This window comes from Tamandua tetradactyla, chromosome 5, assembly GCF_023851605.1.
Source record: "Tamandua tetradactyla isolate mTamTet1 chromosome 5, mTamTet1.pri, whole genome shotgun sequence".
In the NCBI taxonomy this organism is placed as follows: domain Eukaryota; kingdom Metazoa; phylum Chordata; class Mammalia; order Pilosa; family Myrmecophagidae; genus Tamandua; species Tamandua tetradactyla.
The window spans coordinates 17,534,583-17,557,786 of record NC_135331.1 but is presented as its reverse complement, the minus strand read 5'-3'; the positions used below and the strand labels follow the sequence as shown (position 1 = coordinate 17,557,786).

General features: G+C 46.0%; 1 protein-coding gene across 5 annotated transcripts in view; it reads left to right on the top strand.

The window, feature by feature from the left end:
* The window catches only part of TESC (tescalcin), a 65,152-nt gene that overhangs the window by 3,711 nt on the left and 38,237 nt on the right, over positions 1-23,204 (top strand). Inside the window, exon 1 of one of the 5 annotated variants that reach the window (XM_077159942.1) lies at positions 8,846-11,562. The exons of 1 other annotated variant lie outside the window; for it this stretch is intronic. In XM_077159942.1, the coding sequence (XP_077016057.1) occupies positions 11,463-11,562 (100 nt within the window). In that variant the 5' untranslated portion in view covers positions 8,846-11,462. Of the gene's footprint in view, positions 1-8,845; positions 11,563-23,204 lie in introns of those variants that run through there. 3 more of the 5 variants (XM_077159940.1, XR_013175601.1, XM_077159939.1) reach the window with 3 other exon arrangements.

The window sequence follows — 23,204 nt, the reverse complement described above, 5'->3', positions numbered from 1 at the left end:
TAAATGCACTGGGGTTGAGATTGCAAACTTCACTCCTTACCCTCTCGCTGTGTGAAGCGGATGCTCGGCACCGTCCCGAGCTCGGTGTAGCTGTGGCTCCCTCCAGAAAGCCATCCCCGTCTGCTCCTCACCCTCTGTTGGTGGGTTCGGTGCTCATCCCAGGGCTCCTGCACCCCTGCCTTCACTCCTGTGATAGCATGCGTCACACCGTGTTATAATTGTCGGCTTTGTCACCTGCCACCCACTCAAAGCTCTAAGCTCCCGGAGAACAGGGAGTGCATCTCGTTCACCTTCATGTGCAGCGTGGAGCACGCAGTGGGAACACGGGAGGTTCCCACGGAAGGAACGAGGACCCGGTGGGCTTTAGAACCTCCTGGAATCCGGTGTCCAACACAAAACCTCATGTCACCCCTGCCAGCCAGCCTTGGCCATACCAGCCCTGTGGCATCTCCGGTTCCCTCCGCTGTGCCACGAATGCCACTGGCCCACGCGCCGAGCCAGCCCCTCCAAAAATAGGCCTGAACACAAGCTCACCCACGCGGGGGCATCTTTGAGTCTCTTACGCCCACCACCCCTCTCCTTGCCTGGTAGGCTTTCCGCGATTGATGACAGCATCAACAAGTATGCCCGGGCGTCTCTTCTGAGCAAGAAAGCAAAATACCTAGGCTGTTAACATGCCGATGGAAAACCTGAGCGAGGGCATTCTGGTTGGGTGTTCGAGTGTGTGGGGTGAGCGTGCCATTCCAAGGCTCTCTTCCACCTCCCGCCGCCGCAGGAGCCGGACTGTGTCTGGTGTAGGAACCAAGGGTGTGAAATGGACCCAGACAGGAAGAAAAGGCTCCTTGGGAATCGTTTTATCAGGGTCCTGCCCAGCTTTGACCCGAGACGCTTCTCCCTGGCACCGGGCACGGGCGTGGAGGAGGCTCGGCTTCCTGTCCCCTTGACTTGTGCCTGCTCCTGGGGCTGTAAGAGGAAATAATAAAAGGAGGATGCTGGGAAAGGTGGAGGGCCTGCTTTTCCCTTCAGGTTCCCAAACAGCCCCACAGGTATGTCTATGAGGACGCCAAGAAGGGAAAGAAACATAAATCCCAGTTCTAGAGCTCAGACCCGGCTCGGTGGCCCTGCTGCTTGCCAGTGTGTGTCACCTGAACACTAATCCTGCTCCTGTCCCTCCCCCTGTCACCGATGGGGACGTGGGGGCCCAGGAGCTGAGCAGCCTGCCCCCAAGGCCACAGGCTCATGAAAAGGAGAGCTAGGGTTAAATTCCTAGTCCGCCCCCACCCAGCCTCTTCTGGGGAGGGAACCGGAGCTGCTGCGGCCTCCGCAATTCTTCCAGGTGGGACTGGAGGTTTCCCGCTGGCCCCGTGCCCCTGGTTACGCTTCTGGGGCTATGAGGCCCTCAGCCCATTCATCGTGAGCCTGTTCTGTTCCACCTCTGTTCCAGGCACTGGGTCCTCAGGTGGACAGGATGATTTTCCTGCCTCCAGGGGGGCCGTGAGCAATGCTGCCCCTGTGGTGCACAGCGGGGAGGGCCCTGATGTGGGAAGGGGCCCTGTCCTGCACTCCCCAGCTCTGCCTGCCATCCCTGAGGCATTGCAACTTAAACTGGAGTCGCCACAGGCCGAGTGACGCCCTTCCTTTTGATTCCCTTGGTGGACTGTGGCTTAACCTGGGGGTTCTGAGGGTACCTATAAGCTGCAAAGGAATGGGGAGCAAAATCAAAATTGTGTTCAGGTGTCCCTTGGGGGCTGGACCCCAAGGCTGTATTCCACTGTATGGGAGTCCTACTTCAGTAAGAAAGTGGTAATAAAGCCACTTGGAGAAAAAAAAAATACAGCAAACCAAAACAACAAATGTGAAAAACCTTGACTTCCCAATAGAAGAGGAACCAGTGAGTGAGGTCCTTGAGTTATCAGCCTGGCAGTGGGGACCCTGTGTGTGTGTGTGGGGGGGGCAGAGTGTCCCCGAGTGGCCCTTGCCGCATTGTTAAATGGGGGTACCCAGACCTTCCCTGCCCACCACCCTGGGAGTTGAGAATGTAGATGCTTTCGAACAGGCCAGGCAGTGCAGGAACTCTGTTTGAGTTACCAGGCACTCAAAATCTCCACGTTGATTATATTTTACTCCGAGAACCCCCACCTGTAGTAACAGCTTTAGAGCAGGACACCTGAAGGCTGGTGTTTGCTGCTTGCATCTGGGCCACCTGCCTCTCTGGGCTCCGATTCTATCCCTGGGAGAACGTGGAGGTTGACCAGATGACCCCAGGTGCCTTGGCCTGGCTGCTCAAAGGAACCAGCTCTTTCTCCCTGGCCACTCTGTCAATCATCTGCCAGTCCTCCAAGAACCCAGTGAAGGTGGGGCTCTTCCTGTTACCAGTTTATGGATAAGGAAACGGAGGCTCAGACAGGTGAAGTGACTCGTCCAAGGTCACCTGGACACTAAGTGCAGCGCCCAAATTTAAAACCAGGCTTTCTACTTGGATTTTTCTCGGGCAGGTTAAACTGCCACTCCCAGATGATAGGAACTGAGATTTTAGGAGTCTGCAAGCCTTAATTACAGGAGGAAGCAGCCCTGTTATCCCATAACCTTGTTAGCAGCAGATGCACACTTGTTTATTGAATTGTCAAGGGAAGAAGTGGACGTACAGGCAAATAGGATTGGTTCTGGATGATTTGGAAAGTTCTAGAATTGTAAGCGCCCAGTGGGGAGGGCGTACTCAGTGTGAGAGAGGTGGGGTCCGTGGCTGGGAGGAAGAGACAGGTATGTGCCCCCTTCCTTTTCTAGGGCCTTTTTGGGTAGCTCATGTCTATCTCAGAATAATTCGTGTTTTCTCTGCATGATAGCAATTGTCAAGATGCTGCAAGACTCCTTAGCATCATGGACTGGTAGAAATCAGATCTGCTTTGTGTCTTTCTCATCTCCCAGCTCCACATATGCACTCGCACAAGTGCTCTCTCTCTCTCCCTTGCTCTCTCCAGTAGGGTGTATTTTTTTTTTTTTTTTGCTAAGCTAATGGTCCCCAGAATGAAGTGCAGAATTTAATCAACGCTCAGACACTCCACATGGCCCAGCAATACAGACAAAAGTACCTCCTGTGTTGATAAGATGCTTTTTACTTTTGCAAAGCACTTGCATCTCCATTATCTCAAGCTGAGGGAACGGGCTGCCTTTGGCGCGTGGTGCCCGCTGCCCTGGGAAGATAAAGGGGCCCCTGGCCGCCCACGCTGGCGAGACTGCGCGGGGAGAGGGGCTGAGCGTCTGGCGCTGGAGCCCTCCTGCTGGCTGCTCCAACTTCATTATTAATTCTAAAGCCAGAAGGTCGAGGCGGTGGTTCTGCGGGTGGCTGCAGCCACCTTGGTGCCGGCACAGAGAGACCCTTTGTTGTCCCCGTGGGGTGACCTTTGTGGGCTGAGCGCTGGGAGAAGTGGATTTTCCACTGTGGACTCGGCTCCCTGGGAGGCCAGTGGAGGAGGTCTCCGCTCCCGGGGCCCCAGGGAGGGGAGGCAGGTGGCTGGGCCGGAGACCTAGTCCTTGGTGTGGTTGAGTCACGGAAGGACGAGGCGGCTGGGTGGACAGAGTTATTCTTCGGGTTATTCCCGAAGACAGGCTGTAGGGAATGGCTTTGCCTTGGACTGAGGCTGAAGGGAGGCCCAGGGATGCCAGGACCCTGAGCAAGCACCCAACGCTTTCCTCGCCCACCCGAGAGTCCCAAGGGCTTCCCTTGCCTGCCCTTCACCTGCGTCCCTCTGGGCCTCAGCCAGAGGCCCACACGGCCACATGACCAGGTGGACGCATGGGTTCGAATCACGGCACTGCCTCTTCCTCTGTAGGAAAGGTGCTTTGCCTTCCTGAGTCCCGTGTCCTCATCTGTAAAATGGGAATAAAAGTAGAACCTGTGGCACAGGGTTGTGAGGATTAAATGAGAATTTGGTTGAAGCACTGTACCCATAACGGTGCTCAGAAGGCAGTTAGGTGTATCCTTGGAGGAACTGAGAGCTGGGACAGGCAGGGACGTCTGCACGCTGGTGTTCCTGACGGCAGTGTTTGCAGATTGCTAACGGATAGAGGGGCCCTGAGGGTCTGTCACCTGAGGAATGGAAGGGGGAACTGCGGTGTGTATATGTGTCATAGAATATGGAGCGGCTGCAAGAAGGAATGAAGTTGTGAGGCACACAGCTAGGTGAATGAACCTTGAGAATAGTATGTTGAGTGAAATAAGCCAGGAAGAAAAGACAAATATAATGCCTCACTAGTATGGACTAACTAGAATATGCAGACTCTGAAAAATGAATTGGAGAACATAGGTTATCCGGTGAAGGCCTATTGTAAAAGTCCCTAGGCTGTAGGCGCTTACAGGCGGTCACATCTGTTCTAGAGTTGCAGCGGTTATTTCTAAACTCCAAGATGCTGAGCTGTCTGTGTGTGATCGGGTTGTTCCCTGGAACTTCTGGGGTCTCTGTGACACCTGAGACTCAGAGCTGGAGTTCTGCAGCTTTGAAAGTCGGCTTTACCCTGTACAAACAACTTTTAAAGAAGCTGAAAAAGTGATCATGCTTCAAGTAGAGATATAAATGAAGCAGATCTGGTTAGGGCTAAGCTAAATCAGCTAAAGGGTCTAGGATGATATTCACTGTATTTTAAAACTTCAACTTTCATATGAGACTGAAGGCGAAGATGTTCACTTGGTGCAAAATTTATATTTTTGGTGGCACGCTTCCTAATTTAACTTGTATGGTCAGCTTGTTTGAACACTGTAATTACATGGGACCTTGACTAGGAAGTGAGATCTTGTTGGTTTGTACAGGTTGGTGTGATGCCCTGAAACATCCCAGAGTTCTCTGTGCAGAAGATTAAAAAGTATTTGCAAAGTCCCCTTGGTGGGGGGGAGGGGGGCTGGGATAAAAGGTGGAAATATTAAATTTCCCCACCTGAGGAAGACCTGATATCCTCACAAGCATTGGGGACCACCAATTTGATAGGCCAAACCCTTGATCTAGGGGCTTACCTTTATGAAACTTATTCCTGCAAAGGAGAAGCTAAGCCTACTTATGGTTATGCCTAAAAGTCACCCCCAGAGAACCTCTTTTGTTGCTCAGATGTGGCCTCTCTCTCTAAGCCAACTCAGCAGGTGAACTCACTGCCCTCCCACAACATGGGACATGACTCCTGGGAATGAGCCTGGCCCTGGTAATGTGGGACTGAGAAAGCCTCCTTAACCAAAAAGGGGAAGCAAGAAATGAGACAAAATGAAGTTTCAGTGGCTGAGAAATTTCAGATAGAGGTGAGACGTCATTTTTGAGGTTATTCTTATGTAGTATATAGCTACCCCTTTTCAGTTTTTGGTGTATTGGAGTGACTAAATGGAAATACTTAAAACTGTTGAACTGTAATCCAATAGCCTTGATTCTTGAAGATGATTGAATAACTATAGAACCTTGTTTAACTTTTAAAATTGTATAAAATAACATATATACAAAGCAAAGAAGAAAAAAAGCAATAATTTTCAAAGCACTCCTGAGCAGGTAGTTTCAGGACAGATCCCAGAGTTTGTCATGGACTACCATACTATCATCTCAGATTTTTCCTTCCAGCTTCTCCAGAATATTGGAGGCTAGAAGGAATAAGTATTTTTTTATCATCAAAATTGATCTTTTTTTTCTTTTTTGTGAAAAATAACATATATACAAAAAAATAATACATTTTCAAAGCACAGTGCAACAATTAGTTGTGGAACAGATTTCAAAGAGTTTGGTATGGGTTATGATTCCACAAGTTTGGGTTTTTACTGTTAGCTACTCTAAGATACTGGAAGCTAAAAGAAATATCAATATGAGGATTCGGCAATCATACTCCTTTGTTAAACCCTACCTTCTCTGTATAACTCCATCATCACCTTTGATCTTTCTCCCACTCTTTAGGGGTATTTGAGCTATGGTCATTCTAACTTTTTCATGTTGGAAGGGGCTGTAAATATTACAGGGTAGGGAGATGGAACTAGCTGATGTTCTGCAGAGGCTGGGCCTCTAGGTTTCAGGATTTATCTGGTCCAAGGACCCATCTGGAGGTAGTAGGTTTCTGGAAAGTTACCCTAGTGCATGGAACCTTTGGAGAATCTTAATGTAAAGTCCTTGTGTTCTTAAGGATTGGCAGGAATGGTTTTGGTTGGGATTTGGCAAGCTATGATAGGTAGCAATATCTGTCTAATTGAAGCTTGTGTAAGAGTGACCTCCAGAGTGGCCTCTCAACTCTGAACTCTCTCAGCCACTGAAACCTTATTTATTACACTTTTTTCCCCCTTTTGGTCAGGATGGCATTGTTGATCCCACGGTGCCAGGGCCAGACTCATCCCTGGGAGTCCTCTCCCATGCTGCGAGGGAGACTTTCACCCCCATATGTCATGTCCCACATAGAGGGGAGGGCAGTGGTTTCACATGCAGAGTTGGGCTTAGAGAGAGCGAGGCCGCATCTGAGCAACCAAAGAGGTCCTCCAGAGTGACTCTTAGGCACACCTGTAGGTAGGTTAAGCGTCTCAACTACCTGTATAAGCTTCACAAGAGCAAACCTCGAGATCACAGGTCTTGGCCTGTTTACTTGGGTGTCCCTAATGTTTGGCACAGTATCAAGGGATTCCCCAGTAGCAAAGTTTAATAGTTCCGTATTTTTTCTCCCATCGCTCAAGGGACTTTGCCAATACTTTTATTATCTGCTTAATATATTCTAGGATGTATCTAGGCATTACACTAAGCTATACAGGATTAAAGACCCTCATTCTTATTCTGGGCTCCCTGGGTTTCGATTGTTTAAATGAGCTATCCAGACAGGTTGAGTTAGATTATGTGCTGCAGAAAATTTAGGTTCCAGACCAAATAAACCTTTCTTCCTTTGTACTCAAAGAGTAGGTGAGGTTCTAAACTATGGACACTGCCTTCCTTACCTCTGTATTCTGAATTACCTTAATCCTGACCTGATCAGCTTTGTTCTTTTCTCTAAATATCAGGTTATACATACATAAAACAGCCTCTCAAAATCCAGAAATAATAATTACTGCAATAGGCTGCTATAAGAGCTTAGACTCTAGACCCCCGTTTTCTTATAAGTGTTTTCTAAAGGAGACCATACAATAATTGCTCTTTTGTTTCTGGCTGAATGTCCCACAGGTTCATTCACAGTGTTGTATGCCTCACAACTTCGTTCCTTTTTGTAGGAACACAATCTTCAATCATATGCATACACCATCGTTTGCTAATTTACTTCTCAGTCAGTGCATCCTTTAGCCACCTGCATTCATCGGGCATCATGTATAATGTCCAAAGTCCACAGTCCATCAACACTCCCAATTTTTAATAATTTCATCGTTTCCAAGAGAAAACCAATAAACACACCCTGGCCAAATAGGAGATCTAATCCTCCTCTTAACTCTTGTCCCTCCCCCTGTTATTTACCTCTGTTGTTACTGTGGTAGTGCTGTTTTCCTTTTAAATATAGCCCATGGCATGCAATAGCAGTTTTCCCCTGTACCCTGAACTTAAACACTCTTTGTACACAAATAGTACCTTTGAAGTAATTCTTACAAGAGCTAATTCCTATTTCTAGTGTTAATCAGTGGGACGTGTAGGTCTAAAAATACAACCCCTTTCAATCTTGTTCATCTTCAGTATGGTAATATTACTTATAGACCCACTAGAGAACCATCTTCACTTCTATTTATTCCCTTACATTGGAGTTCAACCTCATTAGCCAACCATTCACCCATCTCTAGGTTATATGTATCTCTAAGTCCCCTATATTCTGTATTAAAAGCCTCTGATTATACCTTTATGATGGTCATAAACGTGGAGTCATACAGTATCGATCCTTTTGTGTCTGGCTTATTTCACTCAGCATTATGTCCTCAAGGCTCATCGATCTTGTCATGTGCTTCAGGACGTCATCTTGTCTTAATGCTGCATAATACTCCATCACATGTATATACCACATTTTGTTGATCCACTCGTCTGTTGATGGGCATTTGGTTTGTTTCCATCTTTTGGCAATTGGTAATAATGCTGCTATGAATATCGGTTTGCAAATGTCTGTTTGTGTCATTACTTTCAGCTCTTCTGGGTATATACCAGGTAGTGCTATTGCTGGGTCTTAGGGCAACTCGATATTTAGTTTTCTAAGGAACCACCAAACAGTCTTCCATAGCAGCTGCACCTTTATACATTCCCACCAGCAGTGCATAAGTGTCCCAGTTTCTCCACATCCTCTCCAACATTTATAGTTTCCTGTTTGTTTAATAGCAGCCATTCCTATAGGTGTGAGGTGGTATCTAATTGTAGTCTTGATCTGCATTTCCCTTAAGCCAGTGAAAATGAACATCGCTTCATGTGCTTTTGAGCCATCTGTGTTTGCTCTTCAGGAAAATGCCTATTCATATCTTTTATTCCATTTTATAATTGGGTTTTTGTTCTTTTGCTGTTGAGTTGTATGATTTCTTTATGTATTGAGGATATCAAACCTCTGTGCGATGTAAGATTTCCAAATATTTTCTCCCATTGAGTTGACTGCCTGTTCACCTTTTTGACAAAGTCTTTTGAGGTGGAGAAGCATTTGATTTTGAGGAGTTCCCATTTATCTATTTTTTCTTTTGTTGCTTATGCTTTGGGTGGATGATTGAATAACTATAGACATTTTAAGGTGTATTCATGTAATTGTGAAAACTTTGTAACTATCATTCCCTTTATCTAGTGTATGGACAATGAGTAAGGGAAAAAGAGGAAAGTAAATAAACAATGGGGGGGTATGTATGTGATGTTTTGGATGTACTTTTTTTAACTTTTATTTTAATTTTTATTCTTATTTTTATTTTTTTGGAGTAATGAAAATGTTCAAAAATCTATTGTGATGACGAATGCATATAGCTATGTGATGATACTATGAACCACTGATTGTACGCTTTAGATGATAACATGGTATATGAATATGTAATATATTTTTTGTTTAAAAAAAAAAGTGATTGGCCAGTACTAATGATTTTTACCATTTTTATATGAACCGTTCAGAAGCTGACCACATGCTTTAATTTTGCACCGTTGTAGTGTTTTTTACCTTTGTTTCTAGAACCTACATATTGATCACAATTACTGTTTTGTACATGCCCTATTAACTCTTACAGCCATTCTCCCTTGTAGATTTAGTTGATTTCTTAAGTACACCTTTCTGTAGATTTTTCAGCGAGGCTCTGTGAGTTGTAAACCTTGTCTGAAAATGTCTTTATTTTGCTGCCATGCCTGAATGATCATTTAGTTGGGTATAGCATTTGCAGTGGCTGGATATTTCTTCTCAGTGCTTTGTTTCTGTCTCTTGCTGCTGTTGAGAAGTCAGCTCTTTGTCTAACTGATAGCTCTTTGTAGAAATCTGTTTCCCTGCCGCCATTTAAAACTTTTTGTTGGTGGTGTTTTACCTTATGCATAGTCTAGGTATAAATCTATTTATTTTGTTCTTGCCTGAGAATGGCTGTGCTGTTTTTCTCTTTGCCTTGTCCCTCAGGAATTCCTACGAGAAATGGATTGGGCCATCTCACTGTGGTCTCCTGTACTCTCATGCAGGTTTCACGTTTCCTATCTTTGTATTGTCGAATGCAGTAGTCTGGGTCATTTCCTTGGGTATGTCTTCCAGTTTGCTAACTCTCTTTTCAGATACTATGACTTTGCTTCTTGAACCTGACTATTAAGCTTTTTTTCATTTCAGTAACTTTTTACAGGAAACATCCAAATGGTATGTGGTTTTCAAATTCATCTCTCTGGCCATAGTTTCACTATTTGCACTCATTTAAAACACAGCGCGCTCTGTTCTGATTGACCTTCAAGATTCGCATGCGCGGACAGTTTGTTTCATTTTTACAAGCTCGTCTTCACCTGGGGGTACGTCCTCCCCGCCCTCCCGTCCGCCCTAGGGCTCCCCTGTGCCCTGGGCTGGAGAAGTGATCATGCATTTTGCTGTGCGAGGAACCTTAAGGGTCTTCACTGGTCCAGAATGGTTCCAAACATTCTTTTGGAATGTTTCTTTTAATAACGTAAGAATTTTACGTTAATTCTTCAGCGTGGGTTTCCTGCCCGGCAGAATTTTGGATTTTCTCCTGTGCATGGCCAGCTTGGGGTCTTGGTTTCTCCCGGCAGCCTCCCCCTTCCCTTCGTGTCCTGCCACCTCCCCAGCAGAGTAGCTTCCTTGTGGATTGTTTGGTCTGGTGGTGATAAACGTTTTTCCCGCCCACCGTACGTAGAGGGGCTGCCTTTTGTGTTCCAGCTTTTTATAGGTGTGGTTCTAACTCCCACAGACTCGAGGCCGCTTCTGTTGCTGGGCACTCGGCAGTCCCAGCCTTCAGCTGTTCGAGCTGTGGCCATCGTCAGTCCCCTGGGCCACCAGCAGTCGCTGACACCTCGCCCTCCTGAGCGTGGGCTTCCTCCTGGCACCTGGGGATTACACTTACACTCTTAGCTGTGTGTGTGTCTGTACACAGATATATATACACACGGAGATATGTATATGTGTATTTTTCTTATTTTTACCTAGTGTTTTCATGTGTTTGTGGTGGAAGGGATAACCCTCCTAGGAGCAAGAACTGGAGTTCTTTATCTAAGTGTCTTACTGTAAGACCCTGTGCCTTAGGTGCCAAAGTGCCTCGCCACTTGGTTTGGACTCGGCATAAATTTAGAGGCAAAGATCAGTCTAGAAGAGTGTGAAACCAGCTCCTGAGATGCTTTGCAAGACGCCCACTCTCCAAATCTCGACTGATGCAGTGCTGCTTTTTTCCCTGTCCCCATCTTCAGTCTTTTTATCGAAATGACCGTGTCTGTGTCTTTAATTACAGAATCATGTCTTCATTGCCCTAGCCACTGCATAGTTTTGATGGAACTGATAGCAGAGCAGATGGTTTCAAGAACAGATGCTGCTGTCACAAGCCCGGGTGCAAATCTGTGTGCCCTTTGGCAAGTGGCTTACCCTCCCTGTGACTCCATTTCCTCATCTGCAGAATGGGTGTGATCACCACCCTAGGAAGTGGGCACTGTTACGAGAACTAAATAAGATGACGCATGTGTTTTAAGTTGCTGGGCTGCTGGAGCAAAGCACCACAAACTGGGAGGCTTCAAACAACAGACATGTGTCTGGAGGACCCAAAATCAGCCAGGCTGTGCTGCCTCTTACACCTGTAGGAAGGAATCTGTGCCAGGTCTGTCTCAGCTTCTGGTAGAGGCTAGCTGTGCATCCGTGGCCTTCTCCGGCACAGCTGTTGCGGGGCACTGTCCTGTGTGGATCTGTCTGCCTGGGTCCAGTGTCTTCTCCTTATAAGGACACCAGCCATTTGGCTTCATCTGAACTAGTAACATTCAGAAATCCTGTTTCCAATAGGGTCATCATGCTCACAGGCCTGGGGATGGCGACTTGAACAGAGCCTTTTGGGGGACACACAATTCAGCCGCATGCCCAGTGCTTGGCCCCTTACCTGCCTTAGTAAACGTACCCCGGGCAGTGGCCCCGGCGCTAGCGTGAGCGGGAAAGAACGGGCGCAGCGGCAGGCAGGTGAGCGTGGGCGGGCAGGTGAGCGTGGGCGGGCAGGTGAGCGTGGGCGGGCAGGTGAGCGTGGGCGGCACAGCGCGGGCCTGCGATGTGTGCGGTCACGCCTGCCCCCGACACCCTCTCAGGCTGTCTTGGTGCCCGTGAGAGGACACAGTTCTACAGTCAGGTCGGTTCGCTCCGTCCCAGCTTCCCTTCCAGACCCCAGAATGGGGGATTCACCCCTGGGTAGAAAAACCCAATGAGACACTAAGGGGACCCTGGGTACCCAGATTAAAATAAGTGACATCTCCAGGCCGGGGTGGGGGGGATGGGGTGGGGGGGCTGTGCTTCCTGGGAATTCCTTGGCTTTCGCATTTCTAAGGTGGGTGGACGTTTGCATGAAAAGGGTTTTAAAATGCTGGATTAGAGCCAATGATTAATCTTTTTGCTCCTGCTGCTTTGGAAAATGGCATTTGTTTGAGAACTTTCCTTTCCAGACTAAGTGGTCCCCAGTGCATCTTTGGTTTATTTTAAAATCCTGCCCACTAGGCCTGGTCAGTGATACGTGCCCTCCAAGCATCTTGTAGGTGACAGGCCAGAGGGACAGTCCCCACTGCCTCTTTCAAGGTCCCTACAAGGCTCAGGAGGCCTGTCCTTCCTCCACCTCCTCCCCCCTCCCCTCCCCTCTTCCTCCCAGTTCTCCTCTTCTCCTTTTCTCCCCTCCCCTCCTCCTCTTCCTCCTTTCCTTCCTCCCTCTCCTTCTCCTTTCCCTCCTCTTCTCCCTCCTCCCTCCTTTCTGTCCCCCTCCCCCTCCTTTCTGTCCCCCTCCCACCTCCTGTCCCTCCTCCCCACAAAGCCCAGCATTAGTCATTGCTTTGGCTGTAGCCCCAGGTGGCAAAAACAAGTCACTCCTTCCCTCCTGAGCCTGGAGCCAGCTGAGGAGCTGAGATGGTCCCCGTGGTTATTGCTTAGGGGTGTCATAGCCATCTCTGTGGCTCCGGCTGCTGAGCCTTCGCAGGCCCGTCCCGAGCGAAGTGTGCATGTGACGTCTGTACATATGTGCACGTGCCTGGAAAAATGCACACAACACAACATTGACCGTTTTCACCATTTTTAAGTGTAATTTGTTGGCCTTAACTATGTTCACAATGTTGGGCAGGCATTGCCTGTGTCTTGCTCCAGAACTCTTCCTTCATCTGAATTAGAAACTCTGCACCCGTGAGCAGGCACCCCTATTGCATCTTCCCGCTGTCCCCCACCCCAGCCCCTGACAGCCACCAACTTGCTTTCTGTGTCTATGGATTTGCCTGCCCTGGATGTTTTCATATGAGTGGAAACCTACACCGTGTGTCGTTTTGTGTCCGGCTCCTTTCGCTCAGCGTCGTGTCTGCAGGGTCCATCGGCAGTGCAGCTCACAGCAGACCTTCGCTCCTTTCTGTGGCCGAGTAACACTCCGTTTCTGGCTGGACACACAGCTGATCCGTCCGGCAGCGGCCGGATGTCTGCTTGGGCTGTGTCCTCCCTCGGATGGCTAGGGATGGTGCTTGTGGTTTGCGTTCTGCCACTGTGTGAACCGCCTCGGAAGGGAGAGGTGCTGTCATCTGTGTGTTATGGAGAAGGGGGGCTGGGGGGCTGGCCTGGGGAGCACGGTCGGGACCCCGTGAAGGTGGGATTCCTACCCCTCGCCGTGCTCTCGGGAGAGTCGCCGGTGGCCGCCTTTCTGTCTGTCTGTCTCACCTCGGCATTCCAGGCTCGCAGCTGGCGTGAGGCTCGTCCTGGCCAATCTGGCAGGAGATGGGAAACAGGAGACGTTTGGGGGTCCTGGAAATGACGCCTCTGGGTGTCTGGGAGTCTCTTTCCAGGGTGACGCTGTGGCAGAGATAGCGGGAGGCCGGGCGGCTGGGGGAGTCCCTTGAGAGAGCAGTGAGCCTGCCCTGTGCTGTCCCCCCGCTCCCAGCCCTTCTGTCCAGTCCTCCCCAGTCTCCTGCACCCCGGCCACCCCACCTCCTCCATGCGCTGCCAGGCCCACGGGTCGTGTGGACCCCTGGGTGAGCATCTCTGTGATCGCCGCGACCCCTGCACGAGGGCGCCCTGCCTTCCACCCACGCTGGAGAACCCGTAACCTCCTGGGCCTTTGCCAAGCCTCTGTCCCCTACCTGTCCTGCTGCTCGGCTCCCGGGCTCCTGCCGGGTGTCGCCTCCCGCTCCCCCAACGCTGTAGACTGGACACTGCTCTGCAGCCTTGGCGCCCCTCACTGCTGACTGCGTCCCAACGGGTGACCCACAAGAGCCCCCTAGGGGAGGGCTCCGCCTTCTGGGCTGCATCCCCAGCACCTGGTGGGTGTCCAGTCAGTATCTCCTAACAGATGGCATGTGGCATCCGTCAGAGGGTCCAGCGAGCCCAGGGGGGGCCATGGGGGAGCCCGCCTAGAAGGCAGCAGCTCTGTCTCACTGCACTCGGGCCCTGAGAGCACGCGCTCACCCCGGCAGCGGGCGTGGGGCGGCCGAAGTGTCACATCGCTCCACCAGCGGGGACCTCCGAGGGCCCTGGGGCTCCCCTGTCTCGCCCCCTCCCCCACCAGCTTCCCTTTTCTTGTCATTGTCTTTGGCCTGTCATTCTCAGCCACTTTCCTGCCACCCTGGTTTGGCTCAGTTGGGGTGCAGGCCGGTGTCCACAGCAGGACAAGTTGGGACGGGCCAGCCTGCGCGGCATGCTGGCCTCAGAGCCTTTTGAGGGTGCACGGGTGGTGCAGTGCTCACCGTCCATGCAGGAGACTCGGGTTCCCTTCCCGTACCTTGTACCCCCCAAAAATAAAAAATTAAAAAAAGAAACCTTTTGTAGTTAGTTGTCAGTATTTAAACAACAGATTTCTGACTCCTGCTAAAAAAAAAAAAAAAAAAAAAAAAAGTGCTCTGACCCCCCCCCCCCAAAGAAGGGTGGTAGCATTTGGCTGATGGAAAGGTGGTAGCCCCTTAGGTAGGGGCGCTGGGTCACACCTGCACGGCCCCTTCTCACACTTACTACCTCTGTGGCCCTAAAGATGGGAAAGTTTTCAACCACTGCTCTGAGAGCCTCTGGGTGTAAGATGTTTGCTTCTGTTGTCTGTGTTAGCCTCAAGGCTAAATAGTTTTCCTTAGGTGAGATATAATTCACACGCTTTGAGACTCACCGTTTTTAAAACGTGGCTTCTAGTATACTCTTAACATTATACATCTCTCACCAGTGTCTGATTCTAGAATGTTTTTCTCACCCCCAGGAGAGACTGTACGTGTTAGCAGCCACTCCCCTCCCCCTGCTACCTCCATCCCCTGGCAGCCCCCACATCTATTTTTTTTTTGTCTCTGTGTTTTAGACATTTCATATAAATGAACCATGCCTTGTGTGACGGGCTCCTTTCATTTAACATAATGTCTTCAAGATGCACCCAGGTTATAGAATGCATCAAAGCGTCATTCCTTTTTATGGCCAAACAATATTCTGTGGTATGATGTGCCACATTTGGTTTGTCCCCTCATCAGATGACATTTGGGGTGATGTCCCCCTTTTAGCAGTTATTGTGAGTAACACTGCTGTGTGCGTTCGGGCACGAGTTTTTGTTTGAATACCTGTTGTCAGGTTCTCTCAGATCCATTCCTAGGCGTGGGATTGCTGGGTCATATGGTAATTCTATGTTTAACCTGAAGAACCACCAAACTGTTTTCCAAAGTGGCTGTTTTTATACTGCCACCAGCAAATGTGCACGTGTGCCAAGTCTCTACCTCCTCTCCAATGCTTATTTTCTGTATTTAAATATATATTTAGCCACCAAAATAAGGAATCTTAAATACAGTTATACAAGTGATCCCTGTGAAGTGCAGAAACGTTAAAGGACAGATAAGCAAAAATAAGGAGTGAAGGCGGGAGAGAAGGGAAATGTCCTGAAACTGTACCGCCTAGAAATAATGGACGACTGCTATCTTCTAATCCCTTTCTTTTTTTCCAGTGTGCACACACACATGTCTGCATAAACTGTCACATAAATGAGATGCTGTTCCCTTTTGTTTTTTTCTACTTAATGATCTGTCATGAACATTTTTTTTGTCTTGAAATATTTAAAAATATTTTGTAAGTCCGTGTAGCACTCTGTACCCAGGACGTACAAGGATTAAAAGAGGTTCTCTTGGGGGTGACTCTTAGGCCTTATTTTAAGTAGGGTTGTTTCATATGAACAAACCCCCAAGATTGGGGGCTCAGCCTATAGCTTTGGTTGTCAGCCCTGCTTGTGAGAATATCAAGAATTCAACTTGGGGAAGTGGAATTTTCCCCCTTTCTCACCATTCCCTAAAGGGGACTTTGCAAATACTTTTTTATTCACTGTTCAAATCACTCTGGGATTTATCCCAGGTAGGATGCTTTTAAGCGTTGGGTACCGCTACCAGCATTGGTTACCGCTATGTCTCCCCAAAGGCTGGGCTGATGGGACGCCTTCCTGCCGCGTGGGAGGAGGAGGTGCCTACCCTCTCGCTGAAACCTAAAACCCGCAATAATGAGGTCGAGATGCCAGAAACCGAAACCTGTCTCTGCCCCTCGTCCCCATGGCATCTGTGACCTCACTGAAGACCAGACTCAGAGGCTCCGCTCAACTCAGGGCTGGGATGGGAACTGGGAAAGCCTTCCATTCCTGGGGTGCCGGGGCAGGCGGCCCCAGGGGCTCAACGCTGAGGGCAACCCCTCCTCAGAGTGTACGGTGCAAAGCCACCTCTAATTGCTAGGGCCTGGGGTGTTGTTATTATTTTTTTTGACTTTTTGTTTTGAAATAATTTCAGACTTACAGGACAGTTGCAAAAATAATAAAACCCACACAGAAAACTCCTACCTACTCCCACCAGCTACCCAGATTCACTAACTTTTTTTTAATGCGATTTTATTGAGATATAGTCACAGCCTGTACAGCCCATCCACAGTGTACACTCCCTGGCTTACAGTGTCATCGCAGAGCTGTACGTTCGTCACCATGACCAATTTTTTTTAAACAGCTTTATTGAGACATAATGCACATGCCATAAATTCCCTCATTTAAAGTATGCAGTTCAGTGGCTTTTAGTATATGACCAGAGTTGTGCACCCATCATAACACAATCAATTCTAGAACATTTTCATTACCCCCAAAGAAACCCCACATCCCTTGGCCATTACCTGCCAATCCACCCATCACCTTCTTGTCCTAGGCAACCGTTAATCTACTTTGTATCTCTACAAACTTGCCTTTTTTGGACAGTTCATATAAATGGAACCATATTTTATGTGGGCCTTTGTGACTGGCTTCTTTAACTTAGCATAATGTTTTGAAGGCTCGGCCATTTTGGGAGTTCATTCTTTTTTTTTTAATTTTTCATTGATATATATTCACATACCATGTTAACCATTCAAAGTGTACAATCAGTGGCTCACAATATCATCATATAGCTGTGCATTTATCATCACAATCAACTTTCTTTTTTGTGGAAAAATAACACATATGCAAAAAAGCAATAAATTTCAAAGCTTATACAACAGTTAGTTGTACAGTGAATTTCAGAGTTTGCTATGGGTTACAATTCCACAATTTTAGTTTTTTACTTGTAGCTGCTCTAAGGTACTGGAGAGTAAAAGAAATACCAATATAATGGTTCAGCAGTCATACTCATTTTTTAAACTCTCCCTTCTCTGTATAATTCCACCATCACCTTTGATCTTTCTTCCACTCTTTAGGAGTATTTGAGCTATGCCCGTTCTAGCTTTTTCATGTTGGAAGGGACTGTCACTAATACGGGGTAGGAAGATGGAGCTATCTGATGTTCTGCAGAGGCTGGACCCTTCGCATTTCAGGATTTATCTGGTCCAGGGACCCCTCTGGAGGTTGTAGGTTTCTGGAAAGTTACCCTAGTGCATGGAACCTTTGTAGGATCTCATATAATGTCCTAGACGTTCTTTAGGATTGGCTGAAATGGTTTTGATTGGGATTTGGCAAGTATGGTAGGTAGCAATGTCTAACTGAAGCTTGCATAAGAGGCCTCTCGACTCTATTTGAACTCTCTCCGCCACTGATACCTTATTTGTTACACTTCCTTTCTCCCTTTTGGTCAGGATGGCATTGTTGATTCCACACTGCCAGGAGGAGACTTTTACCCCTGGATGTCGTGTTCCACGTAGGGAGAGGGCAATGATTTCATTTGCAGGGTTGGGCTTAGAGAGAGTGAGGCCACATCTGAGCAACAAAAGAGGTTTTCTGGGGGTGACTCTTAGGCCTAATTTTAAGTAGGCTTAGCTTAGCCTTAGTGGGAATAAGTTTCATAGGTGTGAACCCCAAGATTAAGGGCTTGACCTATTGATCTGGTTGTCTCCACTGTTTGCAAGAATATCAGAAAATTTCCAAATGGGGAACTTGAATATTTCCTCCTTTCTCCAGTACCCCAAACTGAGTGTATTCTTTTCAAGGTAATATGGTATTTTTTATTGTTTTTTTTTTTTTTTTTTTTTTTTTTTTTTTTTAAAGAGAGAGGGAGGAAGGGAAGGAAAGACAGAGAGAAGGAAGGAAGGATGGAAGGAAGGAAGGGAGGAAGAAAGGGAAACATCTTTAAACATTTTCTTGTTTTATTATATTTTGTTTGTTTGTTTGTTTTTTACATGGGCTGGGGCCGGGAATCGAACCGAGGTCCTCCGGCATGGCAGGCAAGCACTCTTGCCCGCTGAGCCACCGCGGCCCGCCTCTTTTATTGTTTTTAAGTGTACCAAGCCAGGCTGTTTCAGTTCCAACTGAAAGCCCTATCAATGACTACAGTGAAGAAGTTGAAGGGAGAATCTGCCACGAACATGCTGTGTGAGCTTAGACATGTTGCTTGCCGTCTCTGAGCTAAACTTTCTTCAGCCCTTTCAATGTGCAGCTTCGCCTGGGTAATCACTTCTGGTCTTTTCACCCTTCAAATCTTGAAAATTTGCTGGGGCATTTTTCTATTGATAGTAATTCACCTGTGGGCACTTCATAATGAAAGTTGATGTGAATTTGAAGAGAAAGCATTATACTTTAAGGAGCAATTTACCCCAGCGAAAGAATTCAAACCAGGAGGGCTTACACAGGTAATAGAAACAAACAGGAATAAAACCTGCTGCTTCCAATTTAATGGATGCCTGCAATTTGAGAAAGGCAAATACATGATTCTAGTATTTTCTTTAGTGGATTATAGAAAGGAAAATTAAATCAGAAGTTCAAAAATAAACACAATTTGATTGTTCCGTACTATATCATCTTAATAAGCAGTCTTCCTGGAAAGTTTAAAAATACGTAATGCTCTGTCTGGCCAAAGAAAACAGTAAGTAAATATCGTTGAAAAAATATAAGAGCTTTTTGTCTAGAGATGAGTGATGGGAACATTGCTTTGGGGCCGTGGAGACGTCCCCCCAGGAATCGGAGATTCATCAGCAGCCCCTGCTTTTCCAGGCATTGTCACTGGGGAAGGGGTGGAATAAAGGGACAGGCATGACCAGGTCTTCTTGTGGAATCCTGGGAAATCCTGACCCACGTCTTCACTCTGCAATGTGCCATCTAGACATCTGCCTTATCTTCACTGGTGACTCAGATGTCGTAGTCCCAGGGGACGCCAGGAGAGTTGGAAGTTCCCTTCGGATTCATTAGTCCACAGCTCATGGTGGCCAACCGTGTAGACTGGCTTTGGGGTTTTAGACCGACTGGGTAGCTGACGTGGCTGAGGCCTCAAGGCTAGTAACGTAGTCTCCCTGCACCTCATCTTTACCTAGGAATGGTGCTCTGCTGGTTATAGAGACCCAATAGAGAAATATTATTGGGTACCTGAAATACAGAGTCCACGTACAGACCTAAGTGGATGTAAAGATTTAGTGTATAATGAAAGAAGCATTTCAGATCAGCGGGGGAAAGAATGGCTTGTTCCGTAAGTGGTGTTGAGATAACTGGCTAACCGATTATTAGGGAAGAAATAATGCTAAGAGTCCTACCTCACACTAGTATAAATTACAGCAGAATTGAAGATTTAGATTGCTTTAAAAATGAAAGCTAAAAATTCTAGAAGAATATAGAGGTGAATGCTTTGTGGTTTTGGAGTACAATCACAACAAAAAAGCTGATGTATTTGACAATGAAAAAGAAGGAAAGTTCTCTATGGCAAAAGAGAGGATAATGACAGTTAAAAGTCAAGTGAGGGCGGGCCATGGTGGCTCAGCAGGCAGAGTTCTCGCCTTGCTGTGCTGGAGACCCAGGTTCAATTTCTGGTTCCTGTCAATGCAAAAAAAATAAGGTCAAGTGACAAGATATGGAAATAGTTTCTATATTAGTGTGTGTGTGTATATATTTACAAGATCAATCAGAGAAAGGAAACAACTAATAGAGAAATGAGAAGTGTGCAAAGAACATAAGTAGGTAATTTACAAAAGAAGAAATAGTAAAGAAGATATATTAGGCAAAGGTCTTGATTGTAAGTGACAGAAATTCAGTCTGAGCTAGTGCAGACACATGAGAACTCAGCTGGGAGGAAACTGGGGTGTTTTGCATTTCAAAGGATGGGTGGGAAGTGCAGGCACCAGGACAGAACAGTAACCTGGAACTTGAACCATGTCATCTCTGGCCTGTCTCTCCCTCTACCAGTTTCATAGTTTCTCACTGCTTTCTCTGTATTGTGGGAAACGTGTCCATGGGCAAACTCTCAAGGTCTTACACGTTTTTTTTTTTTTTTTAATTTTCAAAATTTTTTTAATAGAACCAATCAACATACAATATAAACATTCTTTTTTATCACATAGTTGTATATTCATCATCATGTACATTTCTTAGAACATTTGCATCAATTCAGAAAAAGAAATAAAAAGGAAACAAAAAAATTCATACATACCATACCCCTTACCCCTCCCTTTCATTGATCACTAGCATTTCAATCTACTAAGTTTAACATTTGTTCCCCCATTATTTATTTATTTTTAATCCACATGTTTTACTCATCTGTCCATAAGGTAGATAAAAGAAGCATCAGACACAAGGTTTTCACAATCACATAGTCATGTTGCGAAAGCTGTATCATTACAATCATCTTCAAGAAACATGACTACTGGAACACAGCTCTGTATTTTCAGGCAGTTCCCTCCAGCCTCTCCATTACACCTAAAGTAACAAGGTGATATCTATTTAATGCATAAGAATAACCTCCCGGATAACTTCTCGACTCTGTTTGGAATCTCTCAGCCATTGACACTTTATTTTGTCTCATTTGCTCTTCCCCCTTTTGGTCGAGAAGGTTTTCTCAATCCCTTGATGCTGAGTCCTACCTCATTCTAGGATTTCTGTCCCACGTTGCCAGGAAGGTCCACACTCCTGGGAGTCATGTCCCACGTAGACAGGGGGAGGGTGGTGAGTTTGCTTGTTGCATTGGCTGGAGAGAGAGGCCACATATGAACAACAAAAGAGGTTCTCTTGGGGGTGACTCAGCCTAATTTCAAGTAGGCTTGGCTTATCCTTTGCAGGGTTAAGTTTCATATGAACAGACCCCAAGATTGGGGGCTCAGCCTATAGCTTTGGTTGTTCCCACTGCTTGTGAGAATATCAAGAATTCTCTACTTGGGGAAATAAAATTTTCCCCCTTTCTCACCATTCACGCAAGGGGACATTGCAAATACATCTTTATTCACCGTTCAAATCCTTCTGGGATTTATTGAGGCATCACTCTGGACAAACCTACAAAATCACATGCCCTACTCAAGGTTCCATGTACTTATGGTGTTCAATTACGCTATCCACATAAGTTATACTAGGAAATGCACTAGTCAAAATATAAGTTTTGTACCAAATAAACGTTTTTTGTATTAGTCTCACACATAAGTTTAAGTTTTAAAATATTACCATCTATTTCAACAACCTGCAGTATTGACATTCCTTTGTTCTTCCTCATGCAGAATATTTTTTAAATGTGTACACTTAGTCATTATCATTATATACTCTAGGCATTCCTAGATTATACCATCTCAGTCTTTCCTTCTGATTTCATTTTTGCCCCCAGCCCTCCTCTCTCATTCTCACAGTCAGCTTCATTCAGTGTTCTAACATTATTGTATTACAGTTAGGTAGTCTTGTGGTATCTATTTCTGAATTTTTACAATTAGTCCCATTGCACAATCTATATTCCTTCAGTTCCAATTACCCAATATCTACCCTATTTCTATCTCCTGATGACCTCTGTTCTTAACTGAAATTATCCGAATTTATTGATTAATGTTAGTTCATATCAGTGAGACCGTACAGTATTTGTCCTTTTGTTTCTGGATAATCTCACTCAGCATAATGTCCTTAAGGTCCATCCATGTTATTACATACTTCATAACTTTATCCTGTCTTACAGCTGCATAATATTCCATCGTATGTATATACCACAGCTTGTTTAGTCACTCATCTATTGATGGACATTTGGGCTGTTTCCATCTCTTGGCAATTGTGAATAATGCTGCTATAAACATTGGTGTGCAAATGTCCATTTGTGTCTTTGCCCTCATATCCTCTGAGTAGATACCTAGCAATGGTATTGTTGGGTCATATGGCAATTCTATATTTGGCTTTCCAAGGAACCACCAACCTGTCTTCCACAGTGGTTGCACTATTTGACATTCCCACCAGCAGTGGATAAGTGTGCCTCTTTCTCCACATCCTCTCCAGCACTTGTCATTTTCTGTTTTATTGATAATGGCCATTCTGGTGGGTGTGAGATGATATCTCATTGCAGTTTTGATTTGCATTTCCCTAATAGCCAGGGAAGTTGAGCATCTTTTCATGTGCCTTTTGGCCATTTGTATTTCCTCTTCTGAGAAGTGTCTGTTCATGTCTTTTGCCCATTTTTAATTGTCTGTTTTTTTGTTGTTGAGTTGAACAATCTCTTTATATATTCTGGATACAAGACCTTTATCTGATATATCCTTTTGAAATATTGTCTCCCATTGTGTAGGATGTCTTTTTACTTTCTTGACAAAGTTCTTTGATGCACAAAAGTGTTTAATTTTGAGGAGTTCCTATTTCTTCCTTTCTTTCTTCAATGCTCGTACTTCGGGTGTAAGATCTAGGAAATTGCCTCTATTATAAGATTTATAAGCTATTTCCCTGTATTTTCTTCTAACAGTTTTATGGTCTTAGATCTAATATTTAGGTTTTTGATCCCATTTTAAGTTAGTTTTTGTATAGGGTGTGAGATATGGATCCTCTTTCATTCTTTTGCATATGGATATCCAGTTCTCTAGGCACCATTTTTATTGAAGAGACTGTTCTGTCCCAGGTGACTTGGCTTGACTGCCTTATCAAAGATCAAATGTCCATAGATGAGAGGGTCTATATCTGAGCACTCTATTCGATTCCATTGGTCGATATATCTATCTTTATGCCAATACCATGCTGTTTTGACCACTGTAGCTTCATAATACACCTTAAAGTCAGGAAGTGTGAGACCTCTGACGTCATTTTTCTTTCTAAGGATACTTTTAGCTATTGGGCATTCTGCCCTTCCAGATAAATTTGGTTATTTGTTTTTCTATTTCTGAAAAGTAAGTTTTTGGGATTTTAATTGGTATTGCATTGAATCTGTAAATCAATTTAGGTAGAATTGACATCTTAACTCTATTTAGTCTTCCAATCCATGAACATGGTA